The 21,330-nt window shown below is 37.4% G+C and overlaps 1 protein-coding gene across 4 annotated transcripts; it reads right to left on the reverse strand.

Annotated features, from left to right (window-relative positions):
- Positions 1–1,240: 1,240 nt before the first annotated feature.
- Positions 1,241–20,412, reverse strand: FAIM (Fas apoptotic inhibitory molecule). 4 transcript variants are annotated; one of them, XM_072613550.1, is made up of 6 exons: positions 18,970–19,030; positions 11,689–11,747; positions 10,698–10,833; positions 9,498–9,726; positions 6,329–6,378; positions 1,241–1,905 (listed from the first exon to the last, which is right to left on the reverse strand). In XM_072613550.1, exons 2-6 carry the CDS (start codon positions 11,730–11,732, stop codon positions 1,756–1,758), a joined length of 609 nt encoding a protein of 202 aa, XP_072469651.1. In that variant the 5' UTR covers positions 11,733–11,747; positions 18,970–19,030; the 3' UTR covers positions 1,241–1,755. The 4 variants fall into 4 exon arrangements, with proteins under 4 accessions (XP_072469651.1, XP_072469653.1, XP_072469652.1 ...); XM_072613552.1 differs by lacking the exons at positions 11,689–11,747; positions 18,970–19,030 and adding an exon at positions 19,715–20,412; XM_072613551.1 differs by lacking the exons at positions 11,689–11,747; positions 18,970–19,030 and adding an exon at positions 18,649–18,832.
- Between the last annotated feature and the right edge of the window lie 918 nt (positions 20,413–21,330).

Raw genomic sequence — 21,330 nt, forward strand, 5'->3', positions numbered from 1 at the left:
AACTGAGGAAACAGCAGATTCATATCTCCCATTTATGCTTACTCTGGGCATAAATTCATTGAATAGAATGGTGGACAAAATCATCCATACTATTTTAAATTATTTTTCTGTTGTCTGTACGTGTGTATGTATGAACACATTTGTTTGCCAAGTAGAACTGAATTTATCTGTTAAATATTACATATAATGTAACTCCATGATACATGATGCCTTAGTAAATGCAATCCCAGAGGCAGTTTTGTTAAATGAGCCTTGGATTATCAATATAAAAGGAGGCATAAAACAACGTTCACTAAAGGTGTTTGCCATTAATAATGGATGTTCCACAGAGTCCAGAGGGAAGATGGGTTTCCATAGCAAGACTCTCCAGATTTTTGTTTGCAAATTGCAACACATGGATTGTTCAAGCTGCAGAATACTACCAGGTCTCATCACAATAAAATCTACAGTCGTTCAAAAGAAATAAGACTAATAATCTACTCATGGAAAAACATAAGTGGATGAAGAATGTCTATTAGGCAGAATGCATTGTGATAGATGATTCATTTAGTCTATCTTCCCTCTTGATTTGGCTGACAAAATAAATAATATTCCCACTCAAGTAAGGTCACCAATAAACTTCTTTCATCTAGCTACCCATTTTCTTTTGGAATTCATTAGCTTTCAAGGGATACTGATGAGGCCTTCAATTTAAGGGACACCCAGGCCACTCACAATACCAGTTCTCAATTTTTATAATATAGAAGAAGGTCTTGGTGTTGCAGGATTTTACATCTCATAATTATGGAATACTATGATCTCCAAAGGATCAAAATTATGAACGACCCAAAGCTGCAATGCAAAGATGCACACTGAGACTTCGTGATATGTTGTTGTATTCTCCTTGCTAGTATTTCATTTATAATTTTTGCATCAGTATTCATTGGGGAAAGTTTTATACATTTTTTATGTTTTTAATAGTATATTTATAAGTATATATATATATATATGTATATATACTTTCAGATGTAGGTCTTTTGTCTCTTTCTTTGATCTTTCTGGTATACAAAGCTAGTAGTGGCATCACTGGAGCATGGTGTGTGTGCACTGTAGTAAGTTTATGAGCAGAGTTCCAAATAAGCAGTTCTGGAACCTACTTCTAACATTCTGGAGCTTCATCTAAGTCAACAGGTTTTGCCCTGATTGCATCATCTGTTTTCATCACACATCATGCATAATTCATAAAGTGTTTAAACTGCAATTGAATTTCAACAATGTTTTTATTAAAATCAGATGTTGATAACATTAGATATTCCCTACTTGAGAAATCTTAAGAAAATATCGATTTAATTGGTTAAAAATGAGAAAAGAATTCCAGTATGTTCCAACTGTTTTAAACCCAAATAAATGATACCTGTCTTCAAGAGCTGAAAAAGACAAGTTTATCAGTTTCTTTAAAAAAAAAAGCACCAATTTTATTACAGTTTATTATAATAAAAGTTCCCTTTTTTAAAACAGTTGCTGTTTTATTTTACATCTTTTCTTTTACTCGGTATTATATAACATTTTACACTATTTACAAATAATTTGCATTATCTAAGGTTATACATAATCAATTTTTCCTCTGTTCCTCAAACAGAGCATCAATTTCACATAACTAGAAAATAAGAATAGCACAGACTAGATGTATGGGAAAATACAAATTAAAGTACCACAGTAATTTCAAATCCCTGATTTTTTTTTTACTTTGCAAGTATTAAATTCATAGACAGGTAGTCACTCAAGAGTCTCTGCAATTTCTTTATCATCCACTATTAGAGTATGAATAATCCCTTCTTTTCTCTTTCCACTACTGACAGCTTTTATATAACAATCATGATTATCAATATTGAAGTGAGTTTCAGTTCCATCATCTACAAACTCACCCTAAAGGAGCAAAAAAAAAAGTTATTAAAAATGTTCACTCTTTTTGGCATTCAAAAAACAAGCTACTTAAAAATAGATAGTAAGATTAAAGGTTTACAATTGTGTTTTCCTGCTAACTTTGGAACAAAAGTTAAGTTAACCATTTCTATACTTCTAATATACTTATCTTTCTCAACTCTTAGAAAAAATACCCTTTACTAGGTCCAAGTGAAATCAATCACCAATTATAATTAGGTACTCTTACATGCATATTAATACTCAAAGTGTTATGAGATGAGAAAATATATTGCACTCCAAAACAAAACAAATAATTTTTCAAGTACACAAGTAATGGATTTTGCTTCAGAGGGACCTCACAGGTCACTTAGTCCAACTGCTATCTGAAATATGAATCCTCTCTATAACATCTCCAACAAGTTTTCACACGGTTTGAATTCCTCCTAATGGGGAATGTACTTTCTCTTGAGACTCCCTATTCTACTTCTGGACAATACCATTTGTTAGCAAGTTCTTCCTAATGTTAAGCTAAAAATTGTCCTTGGTGGCCAAGTAAAGCATAATCACTCTTAGAAACATTTCTTTTCTAGGTTAAACATTTCCATTCCTGAATCAAGCCTCCTAAAAAGTTATGAATTGTTATTGACATTAGTATCATTGTTTCAAATACTCTCGGCTTCCAGGGGTACTCCTCTAGATGATGTATTGATTCCAAGTCATTCCTAACATGTAGCTTTTAGAACTGGAAAACTCCAGAGAGTACAGTGGGCTTTTTACTTTCTTTGTTCTGAATCGTCTATTAATGCAGGCAAAAATGGCATTTGTGGCTGTCCTGTCATGATGCTGAATCATACTGAGCTTGTAGGTTGAGTAGATACATCAAGTATTTTCATTTGAATAACTGCTTATCCAGGCATGCTTTCTCTATCCTGTAGTAATGCAGCCAATTTTAACCCAATCTCAGAACCTTATAAACATATCACTAGTGATTAAGTTTCATCCTATTAGATTTGGTTCATTAGGCTAGCCTTCCAAGGTTTTTTCAGCCCATTTACTGTTATCTAACTTATTAGCTATCTGTTTCGTCTTCTTCCTGTAACCTGGAAAGGCATCAAGAAGATCCCTGTACTCCTGTGAGAAATTTGATGCTACAATCTCCCCCTCTATCTGTATGCTTCCACAGATGAATTCTCCCCATCCTCATACCACCTAGAACCTATGCCCATCCTGCAAAGGAAGGAAATGGTTGATAATGTCTCTGGAAGGAGATGGGGTTAATATACGTTTGGGTTTTCCGGGTAAGGGAGCAAGTTAGAGCGGGACACAGGAAACAGGTAGCTGCTCTAACACTCTCTAGGCTTCCTCGGGATTTGGCTTCTAGTGGCACTACGAAAGACCATGACAAATACCAGAGATGGGGGAGGAAAGGTGACAATAAATGAAATCAGGGCACCTGTGCTAATTAAATAAATATTCATTAAGTACCTTTATATGCAAGGGATTGTGTTTTCTACAACTTATTACCAGTATGATCTTGGGCAAACAACAAACTCTAGTCCATAAAATGAAGCTTAGACTAGATGCTCTCTGAGGTCTCTCCAACTCCAAAGTTTTATGTCCCTATGAAATTAATAAGCCATCAAATTATGAGAAATGACTTAAAATTTGGGTTATGTTATGAAAACACTGGAGTACCTGAGTATTATTTGCTCATATCTAGAACAATGGCATTTTGGAAAGAACATCAGATTTCAATTATCTATTGAAAAGGTAAGCATATTATCATTGTTAAAGAAGAACAATCTACTTATATCTACATTCATCTGTACTTTAGATTTTCTGATAAGAGATTCAGCAGCATCATGATGATTTATCAGATCATTCTGGCACTGTGGCTAGACAATGGAGATTATCTTCATGTGAAAAGACAGATCAAGTCTCTCTTGACTCTCTTGTCTTGTTCACAGCTTTGACCCTTCTGGTTTTGACTTATCCTGTTATGATGATCACATTAATATTTCTCGTAAGAAAGATAAAACATGAGGATTTATAGTCCACTTCTTTACTATGAGACTTTGGGTATACTATTGAGTCTCAGCTTATCCCTTATAATTTTGTTAGCTACCAAAATAGGCACGTAAACCAGCTTTTTGTATGTTTTGGCTTTCCATAAACCACATCTTGGTAATCCCAGTGGCAACTGATTGTCCAAAAAAGAAGCAGCTAAGGGAAATAATTCATAATTTGCCTTGTTCAGACTGAAGACCAACAAAACCAGAGGACTATTGTTAAAGAAATTTACTACTAGGAAAATTCAAAAGTTGTTGGATTAATTTAAAACAAGATATATGTCAAGGGGCTACAGAGGAGCACCAAAAAGGAGTTCTACTACAACTCTACCCATTAATGGAAATAGGAATAAACCACTTTCTTAAATCTATTCACAACAGAAATAGTATATTCTACAAAATAATGTAAAGCAATGCCACTTGACTTTGCTAGTAATAACTAAGGTTTTATGGATTTTCTTCTTTTTTCCAAACATTTTTCAGTTAGGATTTCTGACAGAGGCCTTGATAGTCAAAAATGTAAATTTCCTTACACAGGAAATGTTATGTTTAGAAGTATAATGGGGAGCAATAAAAAAAAAAATTACGTATAATACAGTAAGCTAGTAAAAAGGACTGATGTAACCATAAAGGAAGTAATTAAAATTATTGAAAATAACCATCCTAATCAATGGAATGAGAGCAGAGGCAGCTTGGCATAGTGGCTGTAGCTAGCCTTAAAGTAACGAAGAAATAGGTTCAAGGCCTGCCTCTAACACACTGTCTATAGGGCCTCTCAGTGTCCCAGGTAACTCTCCAAAACCAGGAGCTACAGAGCTGCCACTGATCATTATTGGTAGTGGGGGTTTCCTCACTCAATAGTTCCCTACACTGATGAAATAATAGGTTCAAACCAATGAGTGGGACATATTTGTTGCTGCCTCTCCAGCAGAGCCCCTTCAGTTCCTGGACCATACTACTCTTTTGCTCCTCTTCCTACTTATTGTTTCACTGGCAGATAAATGAATACACTCTAATATCTATTTATACCAAATATATACCCATTTATACCAAATGTAAACCTATTCATACAAAATTTAACCAGAAATGGCATATGTCCAATAATGACACTCTTCTGCCTTTAAATATCTCTGACACTCATTTCTACTCGTTGCAACTACAGGACAAGCATCTAGGGACTCTGAAGAGGCAGGATTAGCAGGTGAAGCAAAATAGACCTAAACAATTTGCCTAAGTTAGCATATTTAATACTGCTTAAAAATTCCCACTTGGCTATTTCATTTCTAGCTCTCATACTCCTTCCCATACCCAGAATGTTTATTTACTATCCTTGTCATGGCAGCTAGGTGGTGCAGTGGACAGAGCATCAGTGCAGGAGTCAGGAGGACCTGAATTCAAATCTCACCTCAGATACTTGACACTGACTAGAAGTGTGACCTTGGGCAAGTCACTTAACCCCAAATGCCTCATCCTGGGTCATCTCCAGTCATCCTGATGAATATCTGATCACTGGATTCAGATGGTTCTGGAGAAGTGAGGCTGATGATCTGCACAGCCCTCCTTCACTCAAAACAAAGTCAAGTGCAAGTCATGTCATCATTTCTCTGATGGCACGGTCTTCTTCGTCAATGAAGGACAAACACACACACACACACCATCCTTGTCAATCTCTGCTCTGTTTTCTGCAGATTTTGTAGTTTGACTACAATGATAATTTATAGCCCTTAAGTGGCTAGAGGGTGTGATGGATTTGGAGTCAAATAGATTTAAATACAAATACTGCCTCATCGTTACAAGGCATGTCACCCTGGCCAGTCACTTATCCTCTCTTAGTTTTACTTTCCTTGTCTGTAAAATGAGGGACTCAGATGCAGTGATCCTTAAGGACCCTTTCAGCTTTAAAGCAGAAATCCTATGATCTTTTTTATTTTATTAAAATGCCTTATTCTGTATCTCTATGTGTTATCTATTTCCAAGAGTCCTTGCTAAGACGTAACTAAGTCTCTGCTTTTACTCTGCAGAGTGTAATATGTTTATTTGTACTAAAACACCTAAGTAGTTATTTTTACAAATGGGAGAAGAATCTGTGTGAAGTAGGGCAAGCAAATAGTCCATGCTGTTTCCATTGCATATTTCCATTACATATTATTTCCACATTCTGCCTTTTAGTCACTGCCTAAAGAAAAGCACCTTGAACTGAATATCAGGATGATTTCACACTCAAAGAAAAAACAACCTTAAAAAGCCTTAATTATTTACATAATACCAATTATGCATTTTTTTTGAAACATCAAGAACATTTCAATGCCAATTATGTACAAAGCATGAATCTAGGCAGTAACAAGACAACTACTTACTGCTGTCTCCAATTTTTTACCATTGCACCAAACATCCATGGTATCTTTCTCTGTAAGCAATGAGAAAAGAAAAGATGTCTACTTTGAGAAGTTCATGTTAGAATTCTATATTTAAAGGGGAAAAATTATCTTTAACAACAGTATTTCAGAAAAATTATTCTACTTTGTTGCTTTTTAAAAATTCCTTTTACAATACAAACCCTTTTACTATTGTACTCACCACCTTTTCATGGCTTTGACATTCATCTAAATATTAAAGAAATTATAAGTGTTTATTCTTTATTCACAGACAAAAAAAATAAACCTTTTAAGACAATAATATCAAGGTCCTAAAAAACCATGAAATCACATTAACGGCTAAAAATGCTATCATAAAGAAAAAAGGAATGCAAATTAATGTGTACCTAAAATGAATTTTCCAGACAGAATGTCTTTTAACATCAGTGAAGATTTTTTAAAAACTGCTTCCCAGAAGTGGTTTAGATACCCTGGTGATATAAGCTGACAAAAAAACAGCATAATAAGCAAATGATGAACAGAATTTCAGCTTTAATTTGAATTTCCCTGATCTAGTGCCAGATTAATTTAATTTTGGTATTTCCCTTGTTTTCATAATGACAATATTTGGCGGGGTGGAATACATAATGACTGGGAATCAGTAAATGACACTGACACGCTATATAGTAGTGATTATCTTTTTTTTTTAAATTCAGAAGCATAATGTAAATTCCTAAATTTCCCATAGGTTACACCTAGGTATGTGAGTACACACACACACACACACACACACACACACACACACACACGGAGGAACAGGGTGAAATGGAAAGGAAAGTCCATAACCACTCATGAAAACTGTTAACTACATAAAGGCAGGAAAGGTGACTATATCAATGGAGAGACCAAGATATATCTTAACTACACTACTAATGGAGAAGTAAAAATTATTTAAGTGTACATAAACATAAAACAACTATGGTCAACTATTATGGAGGTAGGCTAAGGTTAACTCAGATCTGTAGACCAATCCTAACTAAAGTGAGTCTCAGACATTATTCTAATTTAAAGGATTAGAGTAAAGTTCATTGATTCTGGGAGGTAGGCATATAGAAAAAGAACCAGGGATGGGAGGAAGGCTCTCAATCTGGGGCTGTATAGAAAGCCTAATTTGTCACAATGTGTAAAGAAGAAGTATTGGGGATACATTTCTATATCCCAACTTGGAAAACATTGTTGAAAGGAATCATAGCTTACTATGTTTTGAGCGGTTTACTCAGGGTCCCTACCTTTAGTTCTAGAAAGAACTAAATTAATAGCATTCTAGTACCACCTAAATATAAACATACATGCTGCTAACTCATCCAATAACATTTTAAGTGCTGTGATCTCAAATCTATTCTAGGGTAAATGGGAGATGCCTAGACAACATTCCATTTATGGTTTTATACTTCTGTCCTTCCCTAGATTCCCTTTCTCTATACAATCATTAGTCAAGGCTCCTGGAGGAGGTGAGTTTTGAGCTGGCCTCTTTAATACTAGTGTACTACATCAAGGTTTCCTTTTGCCATCATAAATATTTCATTATACTGTTGATTTTGCTTAGTTTATAAGAACTGAAAAATAAAGATTTCCTTGCATGTTCTTGATTTTTTCAAACACAAAATTAAATGTTAAGTACTCCAACTACCAGTAGATGCCTCACAATGTATGTGGCTTTTAGGTTAAAAGCCTATACAACAGTACTCTAATCTATTCTTTCTTTGCCTCGCAGTATTCCTCAAAAATCTCCTAGAAGACATTATGAAATGATAGGTCCTAGACTAAACTTTCTTAGGTTTCCTAGGGTGAGCAGCAGGAAACAAAGTACACAAGGAAGCTTGGCCAATAACCTTCCACCTTTTAATTTAACAGATTCTTTTCCAGAGCAACAAATAGTAGAATTCACCAGAATTTGAAAACTCTGAAAGATTTCTACTAGAAATGTCTTTGCTTAGGGAACAAAGTCTGGGGAATAAAAAGTCTACTCCCTCTCTGGTCAATCAGCAGATTATATGTTATTGAAAATTTCACCTCTGACACATTCCTAAAATAAACTTCTGTTAGGTCCCCACCCATGGCCCAAGGTACAAAATAAGTGCTTTGAAAACAGGGATGTTTCTGTTTCTGTCTTTACATTCTAGCACCTAGTACAGCATAAAATGATAACAATAACAAGAAGAGCTGATATTTATAGAATGCTTTAAGATTTGCAAAGTTCCTTTAATCAGTAGCTCTTCTGTTCCTCACAACATGCTGAAAGTTTGGATCTAGAAAAAAAATCTCCTTTATCTAAGTTCGATAAACAAAGTCTGATTTAGCTACTTCTTATTCAGATAACAATGTTTTGTGTATTTGTCTTTGAAACTAAATTGTCCTTAATGCAGTGAATGGATATGATCATTCTGTATACTTAATGCTCATTCTCAAAAAAGGACTTTTAAGAGGGAGAATTTACTTCAACTACAAATAATAAAAAAAAATTGTTTGGATAATTCTTCTATTTTCAAAGAAAGGTCAGTGATATTAACAATAACAATTAGTAACAACAGCTAACACTTATGTAAAACTTTATAAGGTGGTTTGCATATGTTATCATATTTGATTCTCACAAGAGCCCTGTGAGGCAGGTGCTATTATTATTCCCATTTTACAGCAGACAGTAAGTCTCATTAGGTATAAAATATCAATATACACTACTGCCAAAGCTAATAATTTCAGGCTGACAAGACTCTTGGAACATGTAAAATGTAGCACACATTCATGGAGAAACTATTTCTAACAGTCCTGACAGAGAATGCCAAGATAAAGAGCAGTCTCACTAATGGCATTTTGTTCCTTAAAATCATAGTTCCCTGTATTCTTAACAATTTAGTATACAAACTCAGACTTCAAATAAGTTAAAAACACTCATCCATTCACATAAAAATAATTTCCTTTACAATTTTCAGATTAGAAGTTATCTAACAAAACAAAAATTGGGCTACCTTGGTCATCCCTATTCAGTGTTTTCATGAAAGGGATAATGCCTAAGAGGAAAAACCAAATTCAACATAAAAGATTTAAGTCATCTGAAACACAAAAAAATAACAGTAAATGATTAACAGATGTTATAGAAAGAACACAAACTTACCCAACACAATTCTAAAATCCACACCATCCAAATGTAAAACCCAAGTATTTGTTGTTTTTGATCTGTTCTCCATATATTTCTTGAGACTTTTCCCGTCAATTTCCAGAGTATATTCATAAGCAAAACCACTGACTGCATCTATGTTTATGGTAGCTTTTGTTTTTGCAGCTCCAACGCTAAATGTTTCTTTGCCCACCAGTTTGAACATCCATTCTCTTCTTATCTCTTCCTAAGTAGTAAGATATAAAAGCAGAATAAGGAGAAAATACTAGAATGATACATTCAGTTCTAGATAAGATACCCTTTTCATCTGCTTCATCACAAATGCCTGTCTTCACTCATCTCCTTGAAAATGGCCTGAAATGCTTGAGCTGCTTGAAAGGGATACTCCAGTTTTACAATGGAGGTGGCTTTGTCCTGAGGGTTTGTCTAGCTCTTGTTCTAAAATGTCGCTTCCTATATACAGGGTCTGCCTCTGTCTCCCTCTCCCCTAAAGTCACAGGACACAGAATGATCTGTTCTGGGAAAGGTGAGTGCAGAGGACTAAGAGGGGAGATGGCAAGCAGAAACCCTTCCCAAATACTTAAAAACCAACAAACAAAAACATGTTCAACAGTAACCATGATAAACAGAGGACAATGCAAGACAAATAAAAATGAAGACCAGCCTAGAGGCAGGGGCAATACTGGAATGGACAAATGCTTAGTTAACCAAAGTGAATTATTGGCCCCAAAATCATGGAATGAATTTAAATTCCTAGAATCACAGTTATTAAAGGTGGAAAATGTCTTAACTATAATCCCAAGTTTCCACAGGGTAAGATATTTCTACTTCACCATTCTTGTACGAGAAAACAATTCTTTCCTAGAGAAGTACAGAGTTGAAATTCTCTGATCCTCACAATTTTAAACCAACCAATTTATAAGTAGACAACTAGCAAGAACTGTTTAACACTAAACATAATCATACAAGTTATAAAATTCATGTCAATTAACTAGTGCCAGAAATTATAATCATTGCAAAATTATAATCACATCATTAATCTTTTTAAAACACTGTAAAACAAGCCAGAAATCTGAAAAAGAGATTTTTTTTCTGGATTCAGTTTTAACTGTTTAAAGTAATTAATCTATATGCCAGACACAAATAAACCACACATACATATTACATTTATAGACAAGATATAGATTTTCTTCCTACCTTTCCATCCACATACACGACACGTTTTCCTGAAGTGGTCCCATGTTCAAATTCGATCTTGTGAATACCATCACTTAAGGCAACTTCCCAAACTGCTACAAGATCTGTCATTGTTCCTAAATGGCTGTAACAAGATCTACGGGAATGAAACAAAGTAATTTTTATTAAATTAAAAATAACTGCAGCCAAATGACAAAATCACAACCACATAAGAAAATACCTGATTTAAACCTGTTATTATTGCATGTTAAGGAGAGATTATTCAAGAACTGACCAAATATAACTTTTTTCTATTCCATCCAGTCTTCCTCTCACACACAAACTACTGTACATGATTACAGTCCTTTAATTCCAAACAAAGCCTCCTTCATTTTAATAGGATTAAAATTCTATTACTCCTGAATAGAACACCCTGCTCCAGGATACAGCTTTGTAAGGTTAGTCTATTAAAACTAAAATATAAGTAATGTTGAATTCTGTATTCTCCTACATTAACTCAACTACTATTATAAATAATAAAAATCTTCTAGGTCAAGGTGGTAAGTTTATTATAAAAAATGTTTTACTATGCTAGTGATAATCTACATTTGATTGAAAGAGAGGAGTAATTTAAACTCAAGAAAAATGAATGCTATATTTAAAATTCAAACAATTAAAAATATGTATCTACAACAACTCTCTGACCAATTTCCTTTTTAAAAAATGAAGTACAGTTTACCACAAACTTCTGATACTTTATATGTGAATTTATATGATATTACTTCTAGATCTGTGCCAAAGCTTTGTTTATATTCATAGTAAATTTATAGAACATGATCTATATAATATTAAAAACATAGCTATATGAAACATATCTTTAGTAGTATGTATATTTTGATTAATATGTTAATTACTAATGCAACACAATAGCAACCATATATCTATTCCAGTTGCCCATAACAATTCTTATTTTTTTCACATCCTAGATTATATTGCAATGAAAGCTATTTACCTTACTTCATCTTCAAAGAGAGCAATCTCATCTCGGGATGCCATAGTTATCAAAACAGCCTTTAATCCAATTAGCAGCCAGGAGAGAGAAAAGCAGAATTGCAGCAAAGAACTATTGAGAGCAGCAAAGATCACTAAACTACCAAGTACTTTTGTTATCCATCCATTTGGGCCTGTATAGTTTACAAAGAGAACTTATACATATCAATGAACTGCCATCTTTAAATTCTAGACCATAATCTAAACTGTGCAAAGTAGGGCCAATTATACTTTTTCTTGTCCTTAAAAATCAGAAGAATTTTTTTCAAGTATCATAGTAGTTTCAGTCATTTAGATATGGAAGGGACCTTCAGACTCATCTAATCCAACCCTCTAATTTTGGAGGGGTGGAAACAAGGTTTAGAAAGGTCAAGTGATTTAATTTCACAAACCCAGGCAGAAGCAGAGCCAGGACCTAGAATCCTAGAATTGACCAACTGGTCTTGGTCAAAGTCATCTTCTGATGAGTAACTGAGTTACTGCCCCATATATATTCCAATATAAATTAGAATTCAGTAAACTGCAGATTCACAGATTCAGGACTGCTACTATGAACAGTCAAACCAGCCTGAGTTCAATGGTTTTCTACTTATTCCTTTATGTTGCCCTAATATGAAAATCAGTGACATAGCCCTTCTGACCCTACCTTTCTTTTAACATAAGGAGATGAGCAGCCCATCTTGGTTGGAGACAATTAGAAACTATAAAGTGTTTAAGAGAACTATTAAGGAAAAGTTGGCAAGTAAAAGAGGTTTTTCCCCTTGTTTAAGAATATAAAGAGCAAAGAAAAAGGAAAGCTCAGAAAAAACCCAAACAAAAAGATAAAAGTATTCTGTGCAGCAAACAAATAAATCCCCATTTGCCTACATATCTTTGTGTAAATAGCAGATAAAAACACTTTCCTTATTTCTAAAATCACTGGACTCATCCCCCCAAATAGGTAAGGATTTCTTGTAGTCATAAAAGCATACAGACTGCATATATGTAAAACAAATCCTTAATCCCTATTGTTAATCTGGATAATTCTGCCAGTATTAACATTTGTGTCTACACAAAATGGTATCTACAAGACACTGAAAAAGTACTGATTCTCTTTGTTTGGGGCCCAGCTAAACAAAAATAATTATCATAATTTAAAATTTGAAGTGTTTTTATTTTCATACTCATACAATAAACATTTGTTAAGGATTTATGAAATAATAAGGCACGGTTGGGGATACTACAACCACCACCACCACATTCATAGTCACAACCACAACAACATAGTTCTTGTTCTCAAAGTATTTACATTGTAATAGAATCTTTTATCATTTTCTTGTTCTGTCATGTTTGCCAATCATAACAGAATCTTAATAGAAGCTGCATCCTATTATCACCTCTCATTTCTAGAACCTACAGTATGGCAGAAAAGCTAAAAGCTTATTATAATTATGCCTGGTAGGACCTTAGTAAAATACAATCATATATACTATTTATAAGTCATTGTTTCCAAGCTGGTTGTGTTTCCAAAGTCAGGGAATGTGTGAAAAGTGTTTCAATGAAAAGGCTAAATTCAAGATTAAGTAGTAATAACTGTGACCCAAATAGTAATAGAACCTTACATATACAGAAAACTTTACAGTTTACAAAGTGTTTCCACATATATTATCTTCTATTGTACTCTCTATATAACCAACTAGACTTAGGAGATAAATCTAAGAGAATCATGGAATTTTAGAGTTGAAAGTATTTTTTTTAAATTCATCTACTCTAATCCACTGATTTACAGTTGAGGAAATGGATTCAGAGAGGGATTAAACAATTTATCCAGCTAAAGCCATAAATAACTAAGTTAAAATGTATGCCTCCCAACTTCTAGGTAATTATTTTCTTTACTAAATCACTGTTATGTATTTAAATCACTAAATTTCACCGATGATGCAAAATAATACAAAGAACAGACTATAAAAGTTGAAAGGAAAGCCCCCAAATTAAATACCAATCATACAAATTCAACCCATCTTTAACAGGCAAGAAAAATATTTAAAATTAAAAATTAAAAATATTTAAAATTTAAAATTTCATTGTTAAGTTGTCTTCTTAGGGCAAAAGTTCTACTAGCCTTTTAATTTCCATTTCATGGTGAGCAAGAAGGTTACAGTTTTAAGTATGTTCTGTGAAAATCCTAGAACTTTCTTAACAGAATGATTTAGTTACAGTGGCCATCATGACTGAAAAGCTATGGGGACCCTAGTATAGGTAATAAATACAAAAAGGACTTTTGTGGTTGTGTTGAAGGAGAAGAAAGACCAAAGGATAAAACCATTGCTTTTAAAATTCTATTTAAGAATAGGTACAAAAAAGATCTGTGATTGATAGGAATAATCATGGACTAAGGAGTAGCAGGGCATAACCACAGGATAGGATGAAAGATGATGAAAAGAAGGCAGAACTATATACTTCTATTTTTTTTTTTCAAAAAATGATTTCTCAACAAATTTGTACTGGAATGGATAGCAAAAATATATAAATGGGAGCTGAAATTTAAGATAAAGGAGGATAGGCACGACAATTTAACAAACTTCAATGAATTTAAGTAGGAATATAAAAATGTGAATTCAGGCTACTCAAGTACTCCAAGATCTTGAACTCTGAAATCTTGTCTACTCACAGTCCTATGTCCTTCTACCTCTTTTTTTTGCCTCCCTCCTTCCTGAACTTGCTCTACATCATTACTATGCTCTTTGGTCCATCAGTATGCAGCTGACACCAAATCTTTGATCTCTTGGTTATTATCTACTGAAAGACACGACCTCTTGACAAGGATGAGAGAATCTACCTGTCTAAATCTTAATTGTGGGAAAATGCTTGTGCTTCTTACTCCTCCAGGGAACCTTTCAGGCTCTGCTTAAGTGTCACCTCTTTTGAGAAGTCACCAGTTGTGAGTGGCCCCTATCACGTTTTTATTTTGTTTACATCCTCAATTTATTTGTGAACTTATTTTATGACATTCAGTGGAATGTAAAGTCCTCAAGGGCAGAGATTGTCTCACTGTTGTATCTGTGTTCTCAGAGGCTAGTGTATGGATGGCACTTAATATTTACTGATCGATGGATTATTCAATACCTTTCCCTATTTTCCCAATGTATCACTGATGTTCTGGCCTTGCTTTCAGTCTTGACCCTCTCCCATCAACGGTGACATAAGACATATTCTCCATCAAAGTCCCTTGCTTTCTTGTCCTTCTATCATCGGGAGCCATCTAATCCTCTGCCCTCAAGTGCTTCTATCAATGGCCTTCTCCGTTCCTATTCCTGAGCCACTGAACACTACTGAAGACTTTCATGAACTTACACTGTCTGAGTCCACTGCAAATTCCTGTTACCTAACCTCAACTGGCTTTCACTATTATTGCAAGTCTACCTTTTTATTGATTTCAGATTTACTTCTTCCTATAAGCATCTTGCAACTATTCCAACACTTACTTTTCTCAACTTCGCTTCCTCTGTTTCTCTTTTGCTCAACAGGAACCTTCTCCCACCTATTTTACTGAAACAAACAAACAACTGAAGCCTTCCTTCATAAGGTTCATCCTTGATTCCAGGGGAGGGGAATCCGTGGCCTGGAGGCCACATGTGGCCATCTAGGTCTTCAAGTACCCCTTCTTTGACTGACTCCAAACTTCACAGAATCCCCTTAATAAAAGGATTTGTTCTGTAAAACTTGGATTCAGTCAAAAGGCTATACCCTAGGACCCAGAAAGTCACATGTAGCCTCAAGGCTGCCGGTTCTCCACTCCTGCTCTATACTTTAAAAATTTTCCATGAAGACACTTTATTTCATTTCTTTCTTTACTTTATGTGATGGCAAAGGAGACCCATTGTTGGCAAGGTTCCCCTCCTTGCCAGGGCCATCCCTTCTATTTGTATCCTTGATTCCATCTTCTCTGGGACTCTGTTAAATTGATCATTTCCTACACCCTTCCATCTCTTACTAATTACTAGTTCCTTCTCTGCTGCTTATAAACAAGTTCCTTAGAAACAAAAAAAACCCTCTACTGACATTGCCACCCCTTCAAACTATTCTTCTATTATCTCTCGTATAATACTAAACTTCCAGAGAATGGTCTGCACTTATTGCCTATCTCTACATCCTCACCACCTATTCAAAATTCAATTCCATGCAATATGGTTTCAGACTACAACACTCTACAAGATCTTCTCTCTCAAAGGTCTGCAATGCTTACTTACTTACTAAATCTGGTGTCATTTCCTTAGGTCTCATCTTCCTTAACCTTTCTGTAATACTGGGCTACCATGTCCTTCTTCATGTTCTACTATACCTCAAACTAAACTTATGCAAAACAGAACTCATTATCTTTTCCTCATCACTCTCCCTTTTTCCTAACTTCCCTACTTCTGCTGAGGGTATCACCATCCTTCGTCAACCACATTTACAATTTTAGAGTTACCCTTCCTCACCCAAACAAATGTAAAATGTTATCGATCCTAACTCCATGATTAATCTTGCATCTATCACCTTTTTCTCCATTCACACAGCCACTCATCACTTTTTATTTGGATTATTTTAAAAGTCTGACACATCTCCTTATTCTTTTCTCTCTAATCTAGCCATCCCCTGCTGGTTCAGGAGGAGAAAGTGAGGCTGGTGACCTTGCACACCCCTCCCTCCCTCAAATCAAAGTCAACTGCAAGTCAATTTGTAAATACTAAGCTAGTGGGGTAACTCAGCTCTCTCTCTCCTCCTCTCTAAAGGGAGGTAAATTTCCACTTCACTTGGGGTTTCCTTCCTTCCTTCTGTCCGTTGTTCCTTCTACTTCATGGCTGTATTTTGGGCCCTCCTGCTTTGAGTGAACTTAGAGTGAATGTCAATGGTAACTTTCTCTTTGGAACAGCAACCCTTGAAGGTCTTCCCCTCCCAGCTTAATTTTTTTTTTGTTTTGTTTTATCCTGTTTTCTTATTAATTAAAGGGGCCAACCTTTAACTCACTTCTTAAAGAGGTGAAGCCTATTCCCTGAACAGTCATTACCTCACTTTGAGTGAGTGCCTGAAAAAGCCTTAGCCTAAAAAGGGCAAGAGTCTCCCATTGTACCCTGGGCCATCTCCAGTCATCCTGATGAATATCTAGTCACTGGATCTGGATGGCTCAGGAGGAGAAAGTGAGGCTGGTGACCCTCTCTTACTCAAATCAAAGTCAAGTGCAAGTCATGTCATCATTCCCCTGATGCCATGGTCCTCTTCGAAAAGGAAGGACAAACACAACAACACATCAGCAACACAAAATATTGGAAATGACTGAATAACCACCTCCATCCTTTCAAGGAAAAGATGGGGAACTAATTAGGGTGTAACATGGAGCACACTGTCAGATTCTGTGAGTGTGTTCTTGGTTATGGTGAACTGCCTTTCTATTCTCTTTCTTAGAAAAATTATTTCTCACAAGGCATAGCTTGATGGGTGGAGGGAGGGATATATTCATAGGAAAAAACTGATGTGCAAATAAGATACCTATGCAAATTTTAAAAATAAAATTTAAAAGGACAAAAATTTTTTTTAAAAGTTTCAATCTAGTTATTTCTAAATTGTCTTAAAATATTTAAATTTTAGAAATACATGTTACTTTATCCAAAGCAGTACATCAAGTACCAGATAAGCAATTTTAATTCTAGTCACATGGATTTTAAAAACCAAATGGTCAGGATAGGAAAATTTTAGTGAGTGTGTATGGGGAGGGGGAAGACTTTATAATTCAGGTAGATGGAACAGGAAAACAACCTATTTATGTGTATGAGAACAGAAAGATTTTAAAATTAAAATGGGCAGGATACGAAAACTTTCTATCTCATTGTTTATAAGATCTCAAAAGTTTTGAGGCTTTACAAATACTTATTTGTAGTTTCACCCATGGGTGCTAACTTGAAAAGAAAATATCTGTGCCACAGCAACACAAACTTAAGTCCTGTAAGTTTCAAAGTTGGATTTTAAGCTTCATTTCCCGATCTTACTGACAACTCAGACCACTAAAGCATATGGGATTGTCGAAGATTCCCAATGAATTTACATGCAACTAGATTTTCCCCCTTAACCATATATTAATTAAACAATTCACGCTGCTTTTCTTTCAATCCAGTAACTTCTAAAACAATTTTAGGACGTTCAAATTTTAGAAACACGTGTTACTTTATCACATTTAGAAATACCTATTTCCAAGAAATCTTACAATACTAGATGAGCTACTGTGAGCCTGGCCATATGGATTTCAAAATTGGGCGGGATAGGAAGATGGAATGTCCACCGCGTTTTGACGCGGTCTTGGGTGACTCCCCGGGGGGGCGAATCCCACCGGACTAAGCCTGGAGGACCGCGCCCCCGGGGGAGGTGCAGGCCCGGGGGAGGTGCGGGGGAATCCGCTTCCCTAGCCACAGCTGCCGAACCAAGTTTGTTTGCGGTTGTTAAGGTGCTCAGCCGCACCCCGCTTTGGGCTCCGCCGACGGTCCTCGGCAGCGGAGATCCCGCAGTCCGGCCCGCGCGCGCCGCCCACCGAGCCCGGACCGACCGAACCGCACGGAGGCTGTTTCCCAGCAGATCTCCCCTCCTCCCTACCCCGCCCCGCGGCCCGGCCCCCTCCCCGAGGGCGCGGCCGGTCTCTGAGCCCGGGCGGCGGGAGGGTCCTGGGGAGATGTGGGGGGCTCCGGCCGGGGTGATAGAGGGGGAGATGGAGGGTGAGCAGGCGGCCAGGAGGCGGGGCGCCTCGGGGCCGGAGGGATGGGGGAAGCGGCCGAGCCACTGATCCCCAGCCTGCGCCCGCCCGCCTCCCGGCCTGCTTTCCTCCCTCCGGGTCTCCCACTCTCCGTGACACTCTCCCCGGCGTGCCCCGCAGGCCCGGTCCCCGCCCTCGGCCCGGCCCTGAGAGCCCCCTCACCCAGGTGGCTTCCCGTGGCCTCCGCTCTCCTCGCCGGCTCCGCCACGCAGCTCCTCCCCCTCGGCCCCGCCCTCGTGGCAAAATGGCGGCCTGCTTGGAGGGGCCCAAGGGGACTCGGCCGAGCGCGAGGAGCGGACGACTGTGGTGGCCCCCGGCGAGCGCGGCGCCAGGCCTCGGCTGAGTCTGGGGGGCCAGCTCGGCCAGCTCACGTGGGTTATTTTCCTCCGCCCTCCTGGATCTGAGGCTAGATAGAGTTACCCCAGTAACCCTGAGTCATCTCCCCATCAAGCCTCAGTTTCCCCGTTTGTTAAATGTTTATACTTAGAAGCCCCACGTTCCTCCGAAGGACAAGCGATGCCATCAGAGTGAGCAGCTCTTCGTTGCCCTTGAAGGCGACACAGAGCGCCTCCCGCTGCTGTCCGGGCGGGCCTGGTCCCCCGCTGTGCAGCGTCTCCCAGTGCTGCTTCCACAGGCCTTCCATGGCCGATCCTCGCTTCCTCTGCTTCCGAAGGTGTTTCTTTCCAGATCTGCGGGCCCCCGTGGGCTGTGTCTTTCTGTGCGTCGCCGCTGTGGCCGGTGGTCAGTGTCCTTGTGCAGCAGTCCCCGTACGACACAATAGTCTTCTGTGCCCTTGCAATATTGTATCTTCTCACCTGCGGTGTTGCAATGTTCAGTTCAACTCAGCAAACATTGTGATGTATCCACCACATGTAAGATATTGCGATAGACCCTGGGAAGGCAAGGAAATCCAGCCGTGTGACACTGTAGCAAGGTGATGTATGCAGAGATAAGTGTTACCTAGAAGAAACTTTTATAGACAGTCTGTTATTGCGGAAAAAGGCCTGGGGTGAGAATCCTGGTTCTAATCGTGGTTCTGCTCATTACTGCAGGCCCATGTAAGATGGATGGTCATCACGGATAAAATGACATCACTGTTGGGGTCAAAGTACAGCGTGACTGCCTGTGGCTGATCCGACCAGTACCAGCTCAAAGGCTCTATCCCAGGTCAGGCACAAATAGCCCATATGAATGTTTGGAGTGAGATGTCTCAAAATTTGCATCTTACCTTGGTTGTCTAAATGCAGCTGGAGGGAGGAATGGGAGATATCTGTGGAATCTTGTCTACTCCTCCAGATAGAAAACTTTCACTCTTGACTGAAAGGGAACAGAAAAGGATCCTTGAAGCTGGCAGCTCTGTTTTGAGAGGAGATACTAGACTAGAATTGTATCTGTCTTCTTCCTCCATCTAAATATTGCTGGTCTACAGGCATATTTTTTTTTTTCAGATTCAAGTCACTCTCCTAGTTAAAAAACTTTTAAAAAGTTTTTTTTTTTTACAATGTTTTCTGTTTCTTACACCATTATATTCCTAAGTATTCCTTCCAGAGAGCCATCCCATATGACAAATGGTATTTTTTAAGAGAAAAAAAAAATGAGCCACAACTGATCAACACATTGAAAAAGTCTGAAAACATGTATAATGTATAAGACCTGTGGACTTCCCACCTCCAGGAAGGGTAGGTGGTTGCTATCTCTCTTTAAAAAGTTTCATTTGTAATTTCAGTCAGTTCCAAACTGTATTCCTACTTCTAATAGAGGTAGAGGCAAAATACAGAATACCCATTATGCATATGTGTGGGATGGCTCAGGTCCCTACTTAAATCAATTACTCAGAGGCCTCTCAAAGTGATGACAGAAAGTTTATTTACTAGATTCTCAAGAATTGGGACAATCCTACACCAGTTCTTCTGGAGTAGGAAAGCCAAACACAAAGAAAAGGCAGTGATTTATATAGACCCTAACGCAAGTCCCTCCTCCCCCACTGACCATTATCCTCATTAACTGAGAATATGATCTTACATTCTAGACACGAAATCTAACCAATCCCTTTTGAAATGAAGACATCGAGGAATTATGTAAGTTTTATCCAATCACTGAGACCCTAATACACTACACAGTTTTATATCCTTATGTGGAACTATTCTATTCTAAAAATATGGTAACCTTGAGCCTCTAGGTCTTACCTCACCCCTGGGAGAAGAATTACAATCTGAGAAGTCTTCACTAAACCAATCCCACTCACATATGAAGTCATGCAAAACATTTCCATATTAGTGATTGCTGTCTCTTAAAGATGAAGGGTAGCCTAAGCTTGGCAGCTACATGGTTCAGTGCGTAGAATGCTGAATCTAGAGTCAGGAAAACATGAATTCAGATTTGGCAGACACTTACCACCTGTGTGACACTGGGCAAGTCACTTAACCTGTTTTCATTAATCCACTGAAGAAAGATATAGCAAACTAGTCCAATGTCTGTCAAAGAAAACTCAGTGGACTGCACTGGTGTGCTGTGGTCACACAGATTCACAACAACAATAATCCAGGCTCATGCCTCTCTTGACTTCTTCCCATCAAAAGTTTACACAAAAAAATAGTTACACGAAAGACTGCCACAAATGCTAACTAGTGAGTAAACCCATTTATCCAACCAGATAGGGAATAGAAATCAGAGAAGTAATGAAGATTAGGACATACCAGAAAATACAGAGTGAACGAGCTTTCCCAGTGCCAGTGAGAGGGCATTATTGAGATAAGCTGGAAAGGTGGGATGTGGCAAGGTGTTGGCTCTTTTACATATCAGAAACCTCCCAAAGTCAGTGTCTCCTTTCCTCTTCTTTTCTCT

Source organism: Notamacropus eugenii, chromosome 5 (assembly GCF_028372415.1).
Source record: "Notamacropus eugenii isolate mMacEug1 chromosome 5, mMacEug1.pri_v2, whole genome shotgun sequence".
Taxonomy (NCBI): domain Eukaryota; kingdom Metazoa; phylum Chordata; class Mammalia; order Diprotodontia; family Macropodidae; genus Notamacropus; species Notamacropus eugenii.

Coding starts and splice junctions, on each gene's coding strand:
- FAIM (XM_072613550.1), bottom strand. CDS start 11,732: ATGGCATCCCGAGATGAGATTGCTCTCTTTGAAGATGAAGTAAG. Junction 9,727..10,697: donor TCGTGTATGTGGATGGAAAG/GTAGGAAGAAAA, acceptor CTTACTACTTAG/GAAGAGATAAGAAGAGAATG. Junction 1,906..6,328: donor GTAAAAAATTGGAGACAGCA/GTAAGTAGTTGT, acceptor TTGCTCCTTTAG/GGTGAGTTTGTAGATGATGG.